Source organism: Parambassis ranga, chromosome 17, assembly GCF_900634625.1.
Source record: "Parambassis ranga chromosome 17, fParRan2.1, whole genome shotgun sequence".
Taxonomy (NCBI): domain Eukaryota; kingdom Metazoa; phylum Chordata; class Actinopteri; family Ambassidae; genus Parambassis; species Parambassis ranga.
In genome coordinates this window covers 19,860,619-19,879,457 of record NC_041037.1, presented here as the reverse complement: position 1 = coordinate 19,879,457, position 18,839 = coordinate 19,860,619, and the positions used below count along the sequence as shown (strand labels likewise).

The 18,839-nt window shown below is 40.1% G+C and overlaps 1 protein-coding gene across 1 annotated transcript; it reads right to left on the bottom strand.

Moving 5' to 3' along the window:
• Positions 1-9,418: 9,418 nt before the first annotated feature.
• LOC114450071 (homeobox protein engrailed-2b-like) lies at positions 9,419-12,156 on the bottom strand. The gene is made up of 2 exons (XM_028427975.1): positions 11,670-12,156; positions 9,419-9,735 (listed from the first exon to the last, which is right to left on the bottom strand). The coding sequence occupies exons 1-2, from the start codon at positions 12,154-12,156 to the stop codon at positions 9,419-9,421; spliced, it is 804 nt and encodes a 267-aa protein (XP_028283776.1).
• Positions 12,157-18,839: the final 6,683 nt, after the last annotated feature.

The following is an 18,839-nucleotide window of genomic DNA, read 5'->3' as shown; positions in this document are numbered from 1 at the left end:
GGGAGTGTGAATTGAGATGGGCCACAGAGATACAGTTGGAAAGGAATGTGCTGAATATTGTACATTTTGTGTGCCAGGCACGAGCAGCTTTGGTAATTTTGTTGCAATTTTTATTTAACATTAGCAACACAAGAAAGGCAGAATATAGATTTACACAAATAAAACCAAAACTAATATCAAATCCTAATTGTAATGAAGATTTTCCAGCCTTAACATTTTGTAGGAGGTGGGACAGTCAAGGCAGGTGCTGCAAGAACACTTTACAGCTGAGCCCTGAGGTAATGCCAGCACATCAGAACACTAGTACTTCCAGCTTTTTTTTTTTGGTCACCTTAAAAAAGAACATTTGAGTCCACAAATGCTTGATTAAAGTTTAATGAACATAAATAACTGATACCAAAATATAATATATTGCACATTATGCACATAGTAATGTCATAGACTAACTTAGCATTAGTGCGACACTGTATGCCGACAACGCTAACAGGTTGGTCTGCAGTACACTAAATCCATTCCAATCAAAATATAGTCCTCATTACATTTCTCACCACGTATCAACCGTTCCGGATGAGGTTAGCAGCCTGCTTCACCAGCAACTGACAGCGAAGGACCAACACCACCTGACACCATCTTGCAGTGATGTGCCGCCTGGAAAGAGAGTTCTTAAACAGAGAGGCACAAATATTTTCACTTCTTCACTTACTGTGCCTTCTGTGCTCAGTCATTACCTGCTTGAGTTGCTATCATTCCAATTTAGTATCAGTTATTGGAATCCTTTACGATCCTTTGAGTCCTGTTTCAAAAGAGTTGAGCTGCTGTCTGTCAATAAAAACAGAAGGAAATGATATGGAAACTCTTCAAAACTTATATTTATTCAGTACAAAGAACATTTCAACTGATAAATGTCATGTTTTTTTATTTGCTCATGCTAGCAATATCTATCTAAAAAAGTTGGACAGTAGCAACAAAACTTGCTAAACTAGTTATAGTAAGAATTGTAGTAAAACGAGTTTCAAGTAACACTCATTTTTCAGTTGTTGTAAACGTGTCTATTTGGATGATAACGCTGAATTAGTGTATTATGTAACGTTACTAACCATAAATATCCAACTTTAAATATAAAGTAATATCTAAAATATACATCTAAATATAGACATGGCTATTTTGAGCCAGTTTTAACTGGATTAACTGCTTAGTTCGGTACAGTAGGCAAATACATAGCAAAATAACAGAAACCGTTGCTTTGACATCACCACAGTAATAATAATAATCAAAACAGGCTACTAGAAAAAAATTATTAGGCTAAGAAGGCAGACAGAGATTATGTTAACCAAAGCAGACGAATGGAGAAATAAAAAAACACCAGTTTTTTTTCTTCACACTAAGTGTGATGTCAATCAGTTAAATGGAGACAAATGAGGAGCAGATGTACACACAGAGATACCTTGCTTTATATGGACAGATTAATCTTTACTACTATCAATTAAATATAGGCTTTTTGACAAATTGCAGCAGTCTTTATTCTGAGTCCTTGTCGTGCAGACTGCACTAATCAGGGACCCGTTGGCTGCTGATAGATGGCTGGATCTCTCTGTCTATCAGTGCTTGAGAGCCATGCAGCAGTGTAAACCTTAACCTGGGATCAGTTTCTGACAAACATTCTCCACTCTGTTCACCTTCTCATGGTTTCTGCTCACCCACCCTTTCCAGTCTTGTCCCTCCCTCTATCCATCCACCCCTCCCTCCCTGCCAGTTTGATTTCCTCTCTGCCCAGGGACTGAAGTCACAGTAGGACCCGTACAAGCTCATTGTGTGATGTAGCTGCCTGTCTGGAAGTGTCAAGGAGCTCAGCTTCCACCCCTGACAGATCAAGGGTTACCAAGGTGCTGACTGGCTACAGGGTGACAGCCCTGTTAAATGGTCATTTCCCACAGCCCATTGATTGACAATTTGACTTTTGTTGTACCCAGCAGAGCTACAAAGAGAGCATAATACTCCTGTTGGTTTGAAAGAGGGAAGTAAATATGTAAGGCCTGCTCTTCATGCAAACAAACTCAACCAAAGTTTAGATTTTTCAAATGATTATTTTTGTTGTTGACCACTGAGAAAACTGGTCATTAAAACATTCAAGTACCAAATTCTCAGCACTCTATGAAAGCTGACAAAAGCTGCTGCCACACTGTGATCATACATTATCAATATCAATAGTAAAATAATGCTCTGTTGGTAAAATGACTATAAATATTTACAGTATACAGAGTGAGCAGCACCCATATGAAAATATGTGCAAATGCTATGATGATACAAGGTGCAGAAATCAGTGCAGGATCCAGAAATTTGAACCAATGCCACATGAAGCAGGGAATCCTCCAGGTTAAAGAGCCAGCTCCTCTCATTAGCCTGGCTCATTGCTGGTAAATCGCCGTCAGGATCGATGTCCACAGCAAAAGAAAGGAGAGACAGCATAGTAACATTGGGCCTGTATTCCAGACTGCTCTTACTTGACAATTGGACAGCCACACAACAACAATACACAGCCACTGCTCGGCATACAAAAGCAAAACCAAAAATAAACGACACACATATTTAGCACGGACTGTGTCCCATGCTGGTTTGGCACTCTCACACCCAGAAGAACACATGGTTCCACATGTAAACCAGACACCACGTTCACAGTCTCTCTTTCAGAGCAAGGCTAAACCTGTAACATGTAGTATTTGTTTGTGGGAAAGAAGACAGGACTGGACAATGGAGACTTTTTGTATCCTTTTTTATTCTGCATAAACAGGCGAGGACTATGCATTGCTGGAATAGGCAAATTCTACCATCTCATATTGTGCTGACTGCCAACAGATATAATTGTCTGACAATACACAAGATTTTGATGTATTGAAGAAAAGTTTATTTCTATCATTGGTCTTTCCACCTGTAACAAGCTTTTCTGCCACTTTCTTTTGTGCCGTGGCAACAGGCCCTGGTCAGGGATCTGACATGCACTTACATGCAAGACCACAAGAGGGCACACAGTTACGAAAACACCTTCATTTTTAGTCGCCTGAGCAACACTCAAAAACTATTGAAAAACCTTATTTATGACACAAGATGATGACAGACATAAAAACACACACATACAGTAGCAAAGATTAAAACATCAATATGCAATAGTTTATTAAAGTTAACAGGAAATAGAAGTTTCAAAAAAACGAACTGTGGTGAAGACAAAATAATACAAGATAAGGACAATGAAATAGAAAGAACAGTAAAAGATTGATATGAATGAATTTAAAATAATCACAATAATATTCCTGACAATTAGAATTTAACAAAAAAATATTTATATACTTCTCTTTTTCTACCTCAAAGCTCGTGTGAGCAAGTTAGGGTTGAGTGTCTTGCCCAGGGACATGGCAGGGATTAAAACCGTCAACATTGAGGTAAGTGGACAAGTAAGCCATCGCCACCCTAATGAATTTGTTGTAAAAATGCAACTAAATATATCATCTCAGATAAACACATCTGCAGAACCTAATCAGAATATAATACAATACAATAAAAATAACGATTTGAATGAACTGAGCCCCTGTTAGGTTTAAGTTACAGATGCTGCATGTTTACGCTGTATAAAAAGAAGATGTGTGTCTGAACTCTTTCTTGCTGCCTCACTACATAAAGGACAGACAGTGTCCTGCAGTGACACTGAATATTGACCCAGGCGCTTCTGGGTCTCTGGCCTGTCAGCTTACAAATTCTTTCCGGCCTCCTGTTTCTGTGTTTCTGAGAAACAGTTGCATGGATAAATCTTTATCTGAATATTGATTATTGAGCAAAGGGTTTATTATCATGTAGAACACACTAAGTCACAGCTAGGACCCACTGAGGACAGTGTCTGCTTAGGATTATTACTTAATAATTGTTTTTTTGTTGTTGTTTTTTGGGGGGTAGGTCTTCACTTGTTGAGGTGTTTTCTTGTATCCTCACTCTTATAGCATAAAGTTTGGTCACTGAGCTGCAGAATTAACTTGTATTCTAACAAGATTAAAATATATTTGTCCTGGAGATTAGCATAGTTAAGTCCCTCTTTTTTGGGGCTTCTGGGGCGGCTGCAGCACTCTTTGATCAGTGTAGTGCGGCGAGGCCCAGGCTTGGCCTGGCCATCCGACGCCAGGGTGTGAAATTGCTCTGATGTCATCCCCCATTCTCCACCTTCACCAGCTTTTAGCAGCCGTAATTATATTTCCGCCACAAAGCCCCCGTCCCCTTCATTCCATATTCCAAGTTTGACTAGGAAGCGTTTAGAGAACTATGGCTAAATTACTCAGTGGGGGGAAGGGGGACAGCATTGGCTGTCTTTTGTCTGACGGAGACACAGGGGACATCAATACTTTGTGATATCTACTTTTCTTTTCTCTGCCCGTCTGCCCTTTGCCTCTGCCTGTTGGAGAGGTTAAGTTTATGACAAGAGGCTGCATGAACTTTGGATAAATGTTTAATGTTTTCTTTCTTCATACCCAGATTTTTGCTGGTTGAAATATTACCAGAGACAGGTTTATTAACATTTGACTGTCAACAAGCAGTTGAGTACCGGTAGCTCCTTTATTTGCTGGTGAGCCCCAAGTTCTAACAACATGTATGGACATGGACATTGATAATAAAGAGGAGTAAAGAGACAGGACATTCAACATGTGAGATGATACCTTACCACCCTAGAGGACCACATGTATATTATAACAGGTCTAGAGATGAAAAAACACGTTAGGAATATTAGGTTTGATGCTCATACTGCTACTGTAAATAAAAATGGATTTCCAGGAGTCACCTTGTTGACAGTCCACCTAAACTCCCAGTTAGTCCAAACATGGTCCCAAAAGGTGCCAGGGAAGCTTAGGTGTGCAGGCAGTTCACAATTAAACTCTAACCCACCTGTCAGTCAGAGCAGGCATGCCTTATATATGCAACATCTGAAGTCCTAACATAATTAAAACATGTCCTCACCAGAGAAATGTAACATGAGGTCAATATTTCAGTCCTTGAAAACAGAAAATTGTCATGATGATAGTTGAAACCGGTGACCTTGTGATAAAGTGGTTTTCTTTATAAATTGTCATAAAGTTGTGTTTTAAGATAATCTTCTTCACATAACCTTTCACCCTATTTTAATGCTTAATCTTAACCAGAATAAAACTAAACCCAGACTCCTGAGTGAATGTCTGCCAAGCTGCTTTCTAACATGGACTTTTGAGGGTGTGTTGGTTCATAATCAGATAATGTCATGCAATGTAAATGTGACAAAATGTCATATGTTGGGAAACACATCTATGTATTAGCATAAACAAACCATAAAAAATGACAACTGATCCATATATCCATGTTTTTGCACCATGTTTATTTCAGCTGTAAAGTGGGACATTTTAACAGTCCTAGAGGCAGCAGGGGGAACTACAGTTTTTAACACTTCAGCATGGACTTCATTTGAGTGCAAACAGAAATGCTGACAGTGTCTCTGAAGTGCCCTCTGATTGACAGGCCATCATATTGAGGAACAGCAAAGTCTAAGTTAAAATAAAAAGGTTCAAAGCATTGTTCAAAAAACAAAATGTAGGGACATATGTATGATAATAATGGGCTACATACTAGAAAACCTCTATAGCCAAGACAAGTTCTTATGCATTGGGTGATATTTGTAGCGGTTGGTGTTAGAAGCCATAGTCACATCCATTTTTATCACATGATGGAGGCATGGCCAGTGTCATCAATATTGGTACTAGCCTTAAGGCTACTATAATGTCAGCCACACATGGAATGCAAATGGTGTGTGTTATATAGCCCTTTTCGACCTACTCAAAGGTACTCAAAGCACTTTACACTATACTTAACTTTTACATTTTCATGCACACAAGGAGACATTGGCATGTAGCCAGGGTGATGGAATCAACTGCTAACCTCATGGCTAGTGGACAACCACTCGACCACCTGAGCCACAGCTGCCACCACAGTTGGCATGTAGTCAGCGGGTGGTCCAATGTTTAGACTGTGTTAGACTTGAATTGAAAAGGCATAGAAACCCTTAGCTAGCATTAGGTTTATTGGTTAGGTTTAGAAAACAAACTTATGGGTTGGGTTTCTGTTACCATGGTTACAACTGCTGGCCCTTTCCAATATGGTTTGTCGCCCGGCGAGGTGTCTGTATGTGATGACCCCTGAAAAGCTTGTAAAAGAAAAATGGACAACAGGCTTTTTAAAATGTATACAATGTTCCAATTTGAAGAGAAAGAAGACACATGATGAGATCTGTGGCCTCATTCCTGATCTCCACAGTTGAAACCAGAAGGGAAAAAAGATGTCCATTTCTCACCATTTCTTGGCTCTAGTATGATCACCTGCTGCTTTCTGCAAAGCAATTTGACCTTCATCCAGGTTGTCAGGCCAGCACATAGCCTCCCCTCCCCTCTTCCACCCCTTCCCCTATGCCTTACACTGTCAGTCCCAGACTGTGCATAGAAGCCCGGCTTGCAGCACTTTCTGCTTCCAAGTCAAGAGTATAGCTCAGCTCATCAAGTCAGCGACCGTTGGGCGTTACTTCCACATACAAGCCGGCTAAGAAAGGAAATGCAGATGAGGGCTTCTGCAGCCATTCAGAGAGCCCAGGTCACTGCTGCTGCCTGCCAGCGGACAGGCTACAGACACTCTGCAAGCTTTTTGTTGACAGAGCTCTCCCTACTCTGCATGCCTTCATCTTTTTCTGCAGCAAACTCAGATGTTCAGATAGCACACACTGATAAACGGAGCTTTCCATGACACTGTTGATGGATTTTGAATCTGTGAAGATGGGTTTTTCTTTATAGCCAGCTGTGTCATGTTGCTGACTTTCCTGCTGTCCTTAAACTGATCAGGACAATTTAGATTTGGAATTAGTGATTGTGCGCCAAGTTGTTTTCTTTCTGATGTTTCCAAAGAAATACGAAAGCCACAGTTTACAATGTCTGGCTTGAAAAAAACTTACAACTTTGTAATAACTGGTAATAATTGGTTATTATGAATGTTTATATTGTGTTTATGTCATTTTTTTTAAACATTTCTAAGAGTCCTCTTCTGTTCTTTTTGCAGTAGAGTTCATGTGATAAACTGAATTTACAAAAATAGTTCAGTGTTATTACAAATTAAATAAATAAATAAATAAATAAAAAGATGTTATCACTACCAAATCCAGTTTCAGTTCAAAGCTCTTAAAAAAATTAGGCAGCATTATGATCACAAACATTTTACTCACGTTTTCACTGAATGGCACAGATTTCTAGCACATTTTAAAAGAATCTGAATTGCTTTTGAAATCTGATGACGAACCTCCTGTCATGGCTGCATTGTGGTGACTGCAGGGAAGCTCTAGAACTGCTAACAGCTCCCTGATTGATAACCTTATCAAATTAGGTCATTGCTCACTGATGTAGTTCAGGGTTGTGAAGATAGACTAGTAGAATAACTGTGTTTTTTTTAAATAATTGTTTCTGTGTGTCTTATAATAAAAGCCTATAAATAATCTGAAAAGTCAAATCTGCATTGTTGTCATTTATTTACCATCACACCATATGATATAAATTATTTACATGTTGTATATAAAAGACAATTTCAGCTGAGAAGAAAACAAAGCACTAATAGTTTTATCTTTAAAATCCTCATTTGAAAAAATCGACATAAAAACAGCTGCTCTCTCTTCACAGCATCATCAGCGTGTATTTACACAACTTTAAGGCAGAAGCTTGTCCGGGTTTGTAACTGAGTTCAAGAAAAACTGAAAAACTGACTATAACACAATATATTTTTTAAAAAAAAATATAACATTCACTGCATCGTAAGACCACCATTTGGTTTGGATCCACAATGCGTGGAGCCAGCGAAGATGTTGCATTCAAACACAAAAGTTATTGCAGGAAAAATAAGTTATGTAAACACTCCAGAGCCCCTTTTTCCACATGGCTATAGATGTTTGCTGCAGCTATTATAAATAAGAGTAACTATTTTTTTATTAAACATTCGTGGATGTAGGTCCAGGATTTGGCTGGAGGGTGGTGAGATGAATAAGAAAAGCGCAGAAAAATATCATAGGCTGGGTGAAAAGTGAAAAAAATAATCATTTTATGATGCTCAGATCAGAAAAACCAGGTGTAGTTTGGAAAACGTTAAAAACGTGGGCGCCCATCTTTTATTAGTTTTTAATTCTGTTATTAAACTGCGTTGACCAGACAGCTTCTATAAAGTAGACCTTTAATTCCAGATATAAAACCTGTCCTTACATTCCCACACTGCAGAAGGCTGAATAGAGGGCTACTTTCACACAGCTGCAGTGTGAACATTCACTACAGGACTACCCGACAGAACACACGAAGAAGAACGAGAAACAGAAAACAGACAGAAAATAGCCGTCAGAAACTACAAGGACAAAGAACACAAAGTTGGCTATCTTCTGGCTTCACAGTTCCCAGAATGCAGCAGGAAGAATCTTTGGATTTCAGCATATAGGCCTATGAGACAGCAGTGGAGCCTGCCGCTCACTCAGGGCTGCGGGGCGCCTGCAGGCCCTCCGAGCGCGTCCTTCTCGCGTTCTATTGGATGTTGTTGACACATTTTCGCCTCTAAAACAATCAAACATTTTAACCTTTTTTATCTTTTCAGCTGTTTAAACTTTTTTTGCATGAGTGTATATTGCGTCCAATAAAAAAAAACGGCTACATAAATTCAGCCTAAATCTCCAGTTGCCAGGCAGAATTCAGGCAGGTTTCAATTTCCATACTCTTCAAACTATCTTTGTTTATTATCAGGGCCTAAGTGTAGCCTGTACCTCCACAGTTTGTGTACACATTTGACCTACATTTTTGGCTGGCTGATTTTAATTTAGGAAAATTCAGGCTAAAATGTGCAACATCCCTGCCTTTCTGATGTTAATTCAAGATGGCGGAATATACTCTTTCAAAAAATAAAAGCCTTAATGCCCAACGATTAGCTAGGCTACATTTAAAAATGATTTATTGGTCGAAATAAGATTGTATTGTCTCTTGTCATAACATATGCTGTCTAATTAAAATGTGCTTTATTGCCAAATATTAAAAAAACAAACAGTAGCCACTCAGCGCTGATTGGGCAGGCCTCTGACTGATCACACATGCAGTCTAAATTAATAGTAGCATTGGTCATCCATCCTAGGCCTGTTTTCACCTGCACTGCACAGAGATCGTAGTTTCCGACTGACCTGAACGCAACATCTCTGACTTGGATTGGACATTGTCAGAACCACAGCCCTGAGTGCACGCAGACTGCACTCACACACACGTCCACACACAACATCGTCTCTGGTTGAGTTAAATATGAATGCTGGTACTGAATTTATTGCATGGTTCAGACCCCTCCTCCCCTCCCCGCGCCTCCTCTACTCGCTGTCCGACTTTCCACCCTTGGCCGTGGCGTGGTTGTACAGTCCCTGCGCCATGAGGTGCAGCGCCAGAGAGTTTTTATTTCCGGAGGCTTTCTTGATTTTGGCCCGTTTGTTCTGAAACCAGATTTTGATCTGAGACTCGTTGAGGCCTAGTTCCCGGGCCAGGCTCTGTCTGCGCTGCTCGGTCAGGTACCGATTGTTCTGAAACTCGTTTTTTAGCCGGTGGAGCTGCTCCGCGGTGAAAGCCGTCCGGGGCCGCTTGTCCTCTTTGCTCGGGGTCGGTGCTTTCTTTGGCTTGCGGGATCTGGGTCCTTGGATGGGGAGTTGGGATTGGGGAAGGGAAGAAAGTACAGCAAGTGGTTAGAGTCGGAACTTTGATCTTTGGTAAGTTATAATATCACAGGTGGGCTGTGCCAGTGGACACATGCAGTGCGCCAAAACCTTAACGCTTATCCACTTAGTAAGTAAATATTAAGCCTAACATAATTCATTTGGAGTAAGACCTGATGTATCTGAAGGAAGAGTCAGGGGATAGATAGATAGATAGATAGATAGATAGATAGATAGATAGATAGATAGATAGATAGATAGATAGATAGATAGATAGATAGATAGATAGATAGATATTATAAAGGAGCTACCCTTTATAATATTTTGTTTGCTTTTACATAGTCAGAACTTTTAATTCCAACCACAACTGTTCCCATGCAGGAATTAAATGGAGGATGCGTGCTGACTGCTGCAGACTTCACTGAGGAGGAGGAGGAGGAGGAAGAGGATGAGGAGGAGGGTGCAGATGGGGGTGGGGTTAGGATATGATGGAGGATGGGGGAGTTAGGCGCCTCTTTCCCTCCCTGTTACCATAGGAACTCCGTTTTTAAAAAAGTAGTTTCCTAAAAAGAGTTCTTAGTGATGTTTCTGCATTATTACTGTAAAATAAAAGTGTAAAAAATAAACCAAGAAGATGCTAAACATGCATCTATTATCTTCTATGTTTAAATTAAACACGCTACATAATAATAATTGTGACAATTAACAGTCACTCTTTATACAAGTAGCTATATGACAGTGAAGTTGTGCAGCGTGGTTGGATGGATGATTCGTGGAATAATGCCGCGGGGGAAGCTGTGGGCTCTCTGACCCCTCTGAAGGCCCTTTGTGGTCATTTCCATAAGCTCGGGCCTGCACCTCCATGGAAACTTTTTTTTGTGTTTCCCTACAACTATATAAAAAACAATGTTTCAATCTGTTTTCGCTTCGTTCGGACATAATTCAAACGTCCATTCGATACAGGCCAACATCCACACCTCTGCTTCTGCCGTACAAATGTTATTTAGCAGCTTCATGTGTTTCCTAATCTGACAAAGGAAAAGTCCAAGTGCGGCATGCGTCCGCAGGAAAAACAAGCCCATCCAACAGCTAAGTTTGACTTTAGGCATAGAAATATTAAAAAACAAAAAGAATTCATAAGATAAAACAGTTTGAACGGGAGAGAAGCGACAGCAGGGAAAAGCTTATTGGCTTTGGAGGAGCAGACAGACGCTTCGATTCAAATGATTTCACCAACATGGGAATCTGTGCCAAAAAACATTTTTCCTTTGTATTTCGTTTTATTATGAAAAAGCTTGAAATCTGCGTTTCTCATAGAATTGTTTTTGGGAAACATGGCCCCACTTTTTAGACCCCCCCCCCCCTCCCATTGTCAAAAAAAATATGCTAATGGAATATTAACAAAGAAGACGAGGGAACAATGGCGTTAAACTTGGTTTTACTTCTCCTTTGCACATTTCTAACTTTATTTTATTCCAGCTTTAGTTTCAAAACACTTTACGACGACGCACTGTGACTTTATGCTCATTTTGAAAGTCATAGTGCAGATCGAATTCTTCCCGAAACAACAGAAAGTAGTTTGTAATTTGTGTTTAAAGTGGTTTGTTTCATGTCAAATATCTTGATTGTTCTTGTATTATTTTTTAAATAATCGAAAATATGATATAATGAGGACAATATTAGTTTTGATGATTGGATAATTAGCTTGTCAGTTGTGGAAAGTGATGTGGAAATGGGGGTCGCAGAGCTAACATTCTTTTTTAGCTCGTTTTTTTTTAATAAAATTGGAAGGTTTAATGAAAGGAAAACTGCCTTATTTTTAAATTTACTTTCCTTCACTCTGTCATAAATTTAATACCCGAACTTGTGTATTTTTCCTCCGTGTATTTTTACTATCGAATCCTTTTCCACCAACCTGATGACGGCCGGTCGGAGTAGCGGGTACAATAAACCCAGGCTGGCCACAGCATCGGCTTGGCCCCTGAAGCCGCGCTGGCCTGGGGGCTGTGGCAGCGGTCCTCATCGCTCCCCCGATCCTTCACCGCCGCATCACCATCGGCGATCAGGTCGGACCTCCTAGCCTCGGTGTCCGGATGCTGGTCGTCGGACGCCACCTCGTCCTCCTCGTCTCCTGCTCCACCCTGCTGCGGGTTGCCAGTTTTGGAAGCCTTCCTCCCCGTCAGCTCCTCTCTCCGTGTGATCACTCCCAAGCTGCCTCCCTCCCGAAAAGTCCCATTCTTCCTCTTTCTTCCGAAGTCCGGTCTTAAAATATTGTCGATGTAAAAGTTGGTGATCCGGTGGGACTGCTGGTTGCCAGGTGGCTGGAGGAGAGGCAGGATGGCCCGGTTGGACTCTCCGGAGTCCTCAGGGCGCTCAGGGTCTCGGCGAGCATTTTCTTCCATAATGATCACCCTCAGCACCTGCTGCCTTGTAGGATACAAAGTAATTCCAGTCTCCTGATGCGTCCTCTCGACCTCTTACCGTCTGTATTTATGGCTGAAAAAACGCAAACAACGAGGAGAAAAGCGAATTCCTTTCTGGCTGGTTCTTTTATATTGTTTTGCAGTGAAAACGCGCCTCTCAGGATTTTGACAAAGAAAAATCATGCTTCACTTCAGCTGAGTCTCTCATGGCTGGACGTGCTGTTCATTTTAAAGTTCAAAACAAGGACAAATGAGGAAAAAAACAGCGTGTCGTTATTGAATAATTTCTGGGCTCCTGCACACAATTATTGATGCCTTCAGCCACACTAAAGTGCCCTGATCAAGACGCCGCTCAAATACTTTCACTACGGATTTTTGGTCTTCATTTCTGATTGGCTGCGAGGCCCTGCGATGACGTTGTACTACGGCTCCTTTAGACACGTGCCTTGAACCAATGGAGCTGGAGAGTTGGTGTCATGTGAGGTTTCCCGGAATTCCCTGGAGGCTCAGAGTAATCCCATCCACCAGTCAGTTCATGATGCGTTCAGGCTGCAGCGGAAATTTATCAATTTAACTTTTTAAAGGCACAATTTGAAGATGCTTCTAGTGACATAATGCTGAGCTCAGCTATTATATGTCAGCTTTTTTTATTTAGGCTATTGATACTTGGCCAATGAAAGAAAAAAATATTGAATCCTAATCACTAAATCTCTAATATCTGAGGATTTAAAGCCACGTCCGTCACCGTAAGCGTAGGGCTTTTATTAGGAATGATGAAAGTATTAACATGTATGTAGGCTAGCATATTTTGTAGTTAAATATAAAGTAATAAATAACATTATTACAAACAATACAATTAGATGCAAAATTGAAAAAAGCTGCATTTATCTTCTAAACCAAGTCAACAACAATTTACACTTCAGATATTTGCAAAACATCTACAGATATTACTTTTCAAATTAAACCTTTGTATTCGCATCAACCTTTACAGTCAAGAAAGTTAACACTAATATTCACTTTGTCCCCAGTCTTGCCTAGATGGAATATGCACATATGCAAATCTCAACAAAATGAAATTGGACGATATATCAGATACGACACAAATCTAAAACCATGCTTCCCTGCTTGGTTTCTCTTTCGGTGTTTGGTGACCCGCGGCTTGGAGATGATGTGCCTTATAGACATCCTACATGTTTGGAATCATCTGCGGAATGTAAAGATGATGTCTGCGGCCCAGTGAAGTGAAATGTGTTTTTATATAGGAGCCAGCCGCCGTGTCAGCTGGTGCGCAGGGTGCTCACGTGGTGTGGGATGCAGCCGTACTAGGGGGCGACCTTCCGCCTGTTCAGGAGTCAATCTCGGATGTGGGTGAATCATTATATATTTCTCTGCGAGATCTTATAAAATTAAAAATGGGGGGGAAAAAAATCTTACATTTTTATTTAAAATAATCTATTCAATGACACGTGCATATGTGTAAAGATGCTGTGAAATTTTCTATTTGAAATGGTTGGCTGTAGTGTAACAACAATCAGCATTATTAATTCTTAGTCATTTATATGCACTTATAAAGGTTTTTGGAAAAGGAAATAGCCTATATCAAATATATATCAAAAATATGAGGCTAAATAGGAACAGTTGATGCAGAGCAAAGGCATGTCCCTGCGCGGATGATGGCTACACCAACTTATTTCAAGGTTGGGCCTCTGTCCACGTGAAGTGAAGGCTCTGCTTGTGGCGTTGTCACTGAGACAGGAAGCCTTGTGAACGGACGCACGGTTACGCATAGGGTTATGTTGTGGTGCCAGGTTTGCCTCTACCAGCAGGCTGTGTGCCGTTGGTTGTGGCACAGGAAAATTCGTTTATTGTTGTAGTCATGTGAACCCAAGTGGGTTACAGTCACCGTTTACGCACACACAGAGGTTTTTGGCAGCTTTTGTGATGGAGCCTATCTGTACGGTCTTTGGCTGTAGGAGGAGATATAGGAAGACATTATTCCTTTTTGTGCATATGAAAAAAATCACGTTAAAGCGTCAATGAAGAAAAAGATAAGAGCAGAGAAAACAGCAAAGGAAACTCTTCTATTTGTTGTTTCTGTTTGTTAATAATAAAGAAAATGTCTTCTAAAAGTTAAGGCTACTAAAATATTAAGATGACATTTTTTACGTCAGTGGCCACTCATGCACATTTTGCAATTAACGCACCACCGTAGCGTGCGTGTGGAAACCAGAGTTTCTCATTTTAAAGAGGTTTTAGTGACTAAAAAGAATCAATGCAACAGTGTGATATAATGAATACAAGCATCACACCAGCTGATTTATTCATTATTTATATATTATTTATCGAGCTGTACGCATGGTGTGCGCTATTTATTCATTTATATATCTATTTTTATACTTTGAAAGGTTTTATTTAAAAAGCTGCGCTGTTATATGAATATATTGTGACGGCTGTGTCACTTGGTCTTGAGTGAGCGACTCTGTTCCGGAGTGGAGCGCAGGCTCTGTAGTCGCCGGGTCAAGCGCACTGTCGGCCGCATGGACTCCGCAGCACCGTGTGTGTGGCTGTCACTGAGCGGCCTTACACCCCATAAAAATAAAGATGTACATATTTTAGCCTATGGAACTTTTGAACTAAACCCTTTGGGAGGGGAGGAGAAGCTTACCGGGACTAAGATCTGTAAAAGTCGCGCTCAGAAAGGAAACAGTTAACAGCACGTCCACACTCTTACAGAGGAGGGTTTGTTGTCTTCATATCAGATACAGCCACAATGAAACTCTGCTGAAATGTTGGATTTGTGGATAAAGATTCGTTAGATTCTCTCACGTTGATCATGAAATCTGTCTAAATGAGGGATCAAATACTTTTCCCCTCAATGTGTTGTGTTTAAAGAGTTTTGAGGGTTTATTCCACTAAATGACAAAACGAGAAACTTTTTTTTAAACTTGCCTTTTAATTGTTATAATCCTCATTAATCTTTTATTGTCGCAATGCGAAATAATGTAGCTGAAGTTTATTTAACGTTATCATTTTTATCTGGCATTTGTTCATTCAAAGATGATTTTGAACCATAAAACACATCGTATTTTTAAATAAATCATGCGTTTAGCTGCATCGATGCATTTTTATTTAGGCTATACAGGCCTTTCTTTCACAGAATATCCGAACAGTGTATCTGTATGAGGTGTTTCCAGATGTGAAGCTCGTGTGACTGTGTGTAGTCTGATGCAGAGTTCTGGATGTCCTCATGTAGGCTTCACACTGCCTGTGATATCACCACTCACACACTGCTGCTGTAATGGAATCAAGGCCTCATTACATTAAAAAGATTCATATAAAAACTCCTGTACGCTTATATGACATCGGTGATTAGGTTAAATGGTGGAAAGTATTCCATTGTGTTGTAATGTGGTCAATACTTAAAGATCGAATTTATTTCATGTGTGTTGCAGCCCTGTTGTTGCTCCTAAATAAAATAAAATAAACACATAAATACGTTGTATAAAGGCGGGAATATTGTTTATCTTTTGCTCACACCTGCGACATAAACAGGCCTCGATTAGTCCAGTCATCATGTGCCTTGTAACAAGGAATATATCTGAGCTCTCTCATTTTCATCTAAGGGATCCAGTGCAAAGCTTTCATGCACTGGTAGTTTTACATATGCAAACATGCTTCTCCATACATTTTATCGTACATGCTTCTCAGATCCCGTGAAAGCACAGTTCATTCATACGTCCATGCTGATCCTGATGTATGTGATACAGAAGTTTCCTCAAACCTAAGGAACTTTTCTAAGTGCAGAGATGAAAACAGATGAGCTGAAGGATTTTCATTCAGGTCTGAGCAGAGCATCAGCTCTGATCTGATCTCTGATATGATTTACATTTTAGTGACAGTCAGCAGATGAGAGGCCGGCTTTGGGAGACACTGTATATGATGCCGTCTCCTACATTGTCGGTGCGCATGATGTGAGATGAGCCGGGAGACAAAGCAGAGGTCAGCTGAGACCATCAGCTTCCTGTCTGCTTTACAAAACCTCCCAGAGGGGGAGGAGGGACAAGGGGAGCAGTGAGGTTAGGGGGACACTTCCTATTCCTCTGTCTGTCTGCTCTGTTTACGCACGGACTGGGATGGGTTGGGGGGGGGGGGGGGGGGGGGGTCACACCCTCTCTAACCGATCTGCAGCAGGAATAGTACCATCGGGTTGAACTGTGACCTCTAGTTGCCAATGATCACGTGTTGTTTGTGTGGAGAATATAGTTTTCAGTGATACCCCTCCCTTCATTCCACTCTTCCATTCAAACACAAGGTGTAAACAATAATACAGTAAAGTTATCAGAAAAAGTAAAACCAGCAACAATCACCACGTTTTCCTCCACAAACCCTCCCTGTCCGCGCTGAGAGATGCTCCTATTTGTTGGCCTCATAGTGCCAGAGGCAGGAGGACACTTCACATGTCAACCATTCATTCATTCATCAGGACAAACGTGGTGGATGAAACCATGAAGATCATTTTTTTCTCAAATTGAATTATTCAAAAATAGCCTTCTTATAGACCTTTTTACTCCCTAAGAGTGCACTGAAAAAATATTTATTTATATAATTTATAATAAATTCTAAAACTACAAGAAGCTGTATCACTACATAGGCAGCAGCATATATTTTAATATTATTCATATAAATCTATTATTTGTATTGAACCTTTTTTAACTTCATTTTGCCAGCCATGAACATGTGTAGTCACAGTGTCTACATAGTGTCTCTAACATAAAACCTGCTGTTTTTCCTTCACATGTTAAATAGGGCTCAAACGTGGGACAGCTTGTTTTGTTATAAATGACAGGAACATAGTTGCATACTACACAACCCTGTTTCCATATAACTCATATCAGCAAAAAAGGTCTTGAATGAAAGATGAGTGTTTATTCAGGATAAAATATTTCAGAGCTATTTTCCCCTAGAACACCACATATTTTGCATTTTATCTTCCATTTATATTAAAATGTTAATTGTTACAGTGGATGTTGCAACTGTCGTAAAACATAACAGATCTATCCAATAATAGCAGTTTGAATTTTTTGGGACACATTTTTCTCTACAGTTGTTTTATTAGGCCCAGTGTTCTTGGTATATGCTTCCACTGTTTGCCATCTCTGCTGATACATAGAACAGTAACATTCAGGGGGAGCCACTACACGTACATGGTTAAGCAGCTGTTTGTCATCACCAAAACTCAACTAATGATGTATTTTATACAATGATATAAATAGTTAGGGCACAGTGCTCTACATCTGCACAGATAAGATGAATGTCAGTGCGGGTTAGAAGATAAAAGCAGCATGTGCTCCTGAAAGTCCTACCTGGACACACTCCTTGTCCTCCTCTTCAGCTGCACTTAGCTCTGTTGTGTCCTGGCCTCTGACAGCACGCTCAAAAGGCCGTCAGCAGGCCTGTTGCTATCAGTTGCTGCTCTAATCCTCCTGATCATCGTGCCGTGGATAAACCCGGTGTGAAAGCTGTCCGCAGGCCAGACTGACGTGCCTCCCGGGCTCCAGCAGAGCTTGGCATCCTGGACTGTTGCTTGGTCCTGCATGAGTTCACAGCAGTGCTGGCTGACAAAGGAAGGTTTTGCTCTGTTGCTTTTTTAATTTTAAAAGGCCTCTCTAAGTTTGAAAGAAAGGCTTGCTGCACACACTGTGGAAGGACACAAAAACAGGGAGGTGTTTTTGAAGTTTGGGGAATTCTGGTTAGAGAGAGTACGACTGGACAACAGCTGTCTGCTGTGTGGGTGTTTGATGAGAGCTTTGGATGTGGCACTAATAGAAAACCAGTTTTAGCTGGTTTTACTTTTAATTGATTTATTAGCCACACTAAATCTGTAAAGGCTCATATATATAAACATATATCTGGTTCTTAGCAACTAAAGAGCTGCTTTTTCTGTTTTGAACATACATTTTTTATTTTCTTTATTTTTATTTCGCTGTCACCTATAAAATCTTATTCTCAGATGTTCACAGTGAAGAAAAGTTAAGCTCTGAGTTGTGAGCTGAACTGTACATTTAGAATTTTATTTCACGTTTTAACATCTTTTTTAAATACTCTATTGCTGTTTTACAGAGAGCCACTGACAGTGAAAACATCACTTTAAAAAGAAGAAACTATGAGCTCATAAAGGAGAAGATAGTCTGGTAAAGAAGAGAAACAGAGAGGAACAAACATACATACGTCAAACATTACAGTGAACAGGGACATAGCAGATTGTGTTAAAAACAGTCAGTGAAGTAGTTTATTCATTATAAAGCTTATCAAAAGTATGAATGTTAGACATATCGTGCAGAGTAGAAATAGGCATTAGGAAGCCAAGTGTTGCTGGAAGTGGAAAGAAAGGCACATTTTTCACTGTCGAAATGTCAACGTGATACTTTATGAACAAATGTAAATTTAAATTTACATTTTAAATTTAAAGACCACAACATCCTTTAAAGCCAGAGGTTCCTGCCTTTTTTTTAATTGTTCAAATATATAAATCATCTCACATGTGATGTCAGTCTTTGATTCCATTCCCTTTTTCTGTTCTGACAGAAGATATGAATATGATCTTCTACAGGTATACTTTTGCACCGACATGGAAGTGTTTTACCCTGAATGATAATTGTACA

Bases quoted from the DNA above. Each gene is read 5' to 3' on its own strand.
- LOC114450071 (XM_028427975.1), bottom strand. From the start codon at position 12,156: ATGGAAGAAAATGCTCGCCGAGACCCTGAGCGCCCTGAGGACTCCGGA. The intron at 9,736-11,669 runs GTTGGTGGAAAA...TCCCCATCCAAG, and splicing joins CTCCGACCGGCCGTCATCAG to GACCCAGATCCCGCAAGCCA.